Source organism: Papaver somniferum, unplaced genomic scaffold (assembly GCF_003573695.1).
Source record: "Papaver somniferum cultivar HN1 unplaced genomic scaffold, ASM357369v1 unplaced-scaffold_132, whole genome shotgun sequence".
Classification (NCBI taxonomy): domain Eukaryota; kingdom Viridiplantae; phylum Streptophyta; class Magnoliopsida; order Ranunculales; family Papaveraceae; genus Papaver; species Papaver somniferum.
The window spans coordinates 19,883,000-19,886,438 of NW_020622381.1; the positions used below are offsets into that span (position 1 = coordinate 19,883,000).

The window sequence follows — 3,439 nt, forward strand, 5'->3', positions numbered from 1 at the left end:
AACACTAATTTAACACTAATCAGACAAGGGTATTTTCGCATTTATTAAAATAAGTTGGATAAGGGATAGTCTAGAAATACTAGTTCCAACCCGTTTTTGTCTTATTCTATATGTCCCAAAATTATCTTGTATGCCCCAAATGATGGTTCCAAAGAATCTATTAAACAACGTTGTTGGGCTTCATGCCTTCATTGTGTCTTTGAAGTCAGTAAATTGGTATTCATCAATGGTCGAATTAGCGTCTATTAATTTTTGCATAACAACAGCAGCAGCCTTGAAAGTTGAAACCTAAAATACAATTCTTAATTTTTTGTTTTATCCACTTACCTAGATAGAAATTTTCCAACAGCCCTCATGTGTTATGACATGTTAGCTACTTGTTGAGGATAATAGTCCCACATTGTTAATGTCCCTTTAATAAATTTAAAATATACTAATATGGAAGGGTCAATCCACTCATTACTAATTGATTTTGAGTTGGATGCCCGCAGATTTTAATTTGGTATCAGTGCTAGGTCCGTGTGTGAGTAGACCCAACAGTCACCACACAACGTAGGTCCACGTGAGGAGTTTTGAGTTGGATGCCCACAGATTTTAATTTGGTATCAGAGCTAGGCCCGTGTGTGAGTAGGCCCAACAATCACCACACAACGTAGGTCCTCGTGAGGAGACGTGTTGAGGATAATAGTCCCACACTGTTAATGTCCCTCGATAAACTTAAAATATAATACGTAAGGTCCACTACAGTTTTCAGTAGATGGAGAATCAAAAAGATATATACTCGAAACTTGTCAACTTAGATATATATTCAAAACTTGTGAACTTAGATTACCAAGAGCTCTTATTCGTTATCTTACACACATGGCTCTTCATAATTAGTTCCCATACATACATACACTTACTTTCTCTCTTTCTATACCTCGCTGCTGATTAGAAGGCAGCAAAATCATAGATGGAACTCAAGGGTACATGATGCACCCCTTCCTCTCCTTTCTGTTGTTTTTGTTGTTGCTGCTGCTGCTGAGGCCCTGGAAGAAAGAAAGATTCTTTCTGGTTGTTGAAGATCTCTTCCACCTCTGTTGCTTCCACATTGAACCCTAATTCCTTGGCTTCTCTACTAATCTGGTTCATAACATTCTCTTTCCCTGCAAGGATTCAAACAATAGCTAAATTACAAACTAGTATTGTCCCAGAGTATCTAAACCACACAACTAATAAAAATATTTATCACAAATAATTAAGTTCAATGGAATTGAGTTCTTTGGTATACCTGCAAGAAAGTTTTTCTGATTATCACGGACATTGATTCCATATACGACCATCTGCAAATTCTCGTTTTTGGATGCAATAATGGTAGTAGGATGACCTGCCGGGATTACAAAGGCTGTTCTTGGGCGAAGTTGCGCACTAATCCTTTGGTAATGTACCCCTTCTTGTTCTGTTTCTTCCTGTTCTTGTGCTCTTTGTCCTCTTTGTTGTGTTTTAGAGATATGTGGACACGCCATTTCAAAGTAACCTTGACCCTTGACTACCATCACAAATCTACTTGATTTTGAATTGTAAAATGGCGCCATCATTCCACCCTAAAACGCTAATTTATCCATCATATTATTAGTCAAATTTTTGATGATAAGTTATAGCCAGAAGTTAAAGGATTCATGGAAAAGTTATTACCTTGGTGATGTTTGTGAAGGTAACAGACATATCAAGATCTTGAAGTTGATTGTAGTCATTTCCATCAACTTGAATTAGCTTTCCGTACTTGTTAGAATGTACCGGAGACTTCTGCAACAGATTAAAGGGTCCACTTGATGTTTTTCCTTTCCTCTTCTGGTGACTCTCTGATGCATGTTTACTGATTGCCTTAATTTGTTCTTCCGATGCTTTGATTATCATTCCTTTCTTTTGTTGTCCAAATAACCTTTCTAGTTGATCCCTTGGTGTCTGCACAAAAATTCAATGCAATTTAATCATCTCCATATGTAATAGACCTTAGTTTGCACAAAAGAAGAATGTGGTTGTGAGGGAGAGCATGACATACATTGAAAGCAGCTTGAAGTACTTCACCACTGAAGCTATTGAAATATGACTCTGGATTCTGCCCTCCCATTCCAATGTAGTCCTGCAACAAACAGAAAAACCTTAATATCCATGGCTGACGCAGAAAATTTATACCAAAAACTAAGACCGTTATTGTTAGAAGTCATAAAGAAGTAACATTATTTGCTTAAAACATAGAATGAAGATTGAAGGTTACCCTGAATTTGTCTGGAATGGAGATGGACTGGAAGAATTCAGCAAACTGTAGCTTCTGTCTGCTGTCTCTGTTGACTACATTGAGCATGGTCCCAGCTGGGATCCTGAGCACGTCTCCACGTTCTAGATTGTGTGTCTCTCTGTTTTCTTGATTCGCCAAAATTATCGTTCCTTTCCCTGAAAGCGTTCCAAGCCGAAATTCAAAATGTCAGATAGCCAAGAAAATGATCGGGTCTGTTCATTTGACTCGTGTTGACTGTAAATCTCCTCAACTTCACCATAAAACTTTAAGCTAATTAAGTTGGTGTCGATTCAAGTGCATACTGTATACCCTTTTAGAGTTTAGACATAGCACCAAAAAGAAAACTAGATATTAAGAATTGACATGAACAAACCTTTCACAACGTATAAGATATACTCAGCATCAATGTGGCTAGGGACTACGAAAGTATGAGGACTAGCTTCGAAGAACGAAAAACGATAATTATCGAACCCTTGAAGTAGCTTTGATTTCTTAGAGAACCTCTGCGACACCCTAATACATCCTTCTTGTGTTCTAAACCTATCATTAAAGCTTTCTTCATCAAAGAAGTAAGGATTATTTTGTTGCTCCTGCTGTTGCCCTTCTTCCCAACGTGAGTTATATTCATGACTTCTTTCTCTTTCTTCTTCTGTTGATTCCCATCCTGTTCCTCCATATTTTTCTTGACAGTCTCTCAGGCATCGCTTTTGTTGGTACTTTTTTTTTTCTTCACAACGCTCTCTACATTGCCTTAAATTATGGTCATGATCATGGTGGCACAGAGAAAGGGTAGCCGAGAGAAGAAGGATGGAGAGAAGTAAGAAGAGAATGAAATGACACTACAAAACAGAAGGCCTCTAGGGACTGTCAGAAAAACGTCCCAACAACCGGAAAGCCGTCCCAAAAAGATATTAGGGACGTTTGTTGCTGCGTCCCCAGATCCACCGTCACTAATACTATTAGGGACGGATTTGCCTTCTAGGGACGGTTCTGAGTGGCCGTCAGTAGTACTAATAGGGACGGCTTCATCTTCTAGGGACGTTTTTTCTTGGCCGCCACAAATACTTCTAGGAACGGCTTCATCTTCTAGGGACGGTTTTGAAGCGGCCGGAAAAACAAGTTAAAACCGCCCCTAGTGCATCATAGGGATGGTTTAACAAT

General features: G+C 38.7%; 1 protein-coding gene across 1 annotated transcript; it reads right to left on the reverse strand.

The window, feature by feature from the left end:
* Window positions 1-930: 930 nt before the first annotated feature.
* On the reverse strand, window positions 931-2,954 carry LOC113332886 (vicilin-like antimicrobial peptides 2-2). The gene is made up of 6 exons (XM_026579387.1): window positions 2,780-2,954; window positions 2,258-2,433; window positions 2,042-2,122; window positions 1,675-1,944; window positions 1,271-1,583; window positions 931-1,145 (listed from the first exon to the last, which is right to left on the reverse strand). The coding sequence occupies exons 1-6, from the start codon at window positions 2,952-2,954 to the stop codon at window positions 931-933; spliced, it is 1,230 nt and encodes a 409-aa protein (XP_026435172.1).
* Window positions 2,955-3,439: the final 485 nt, after the last annotated feature.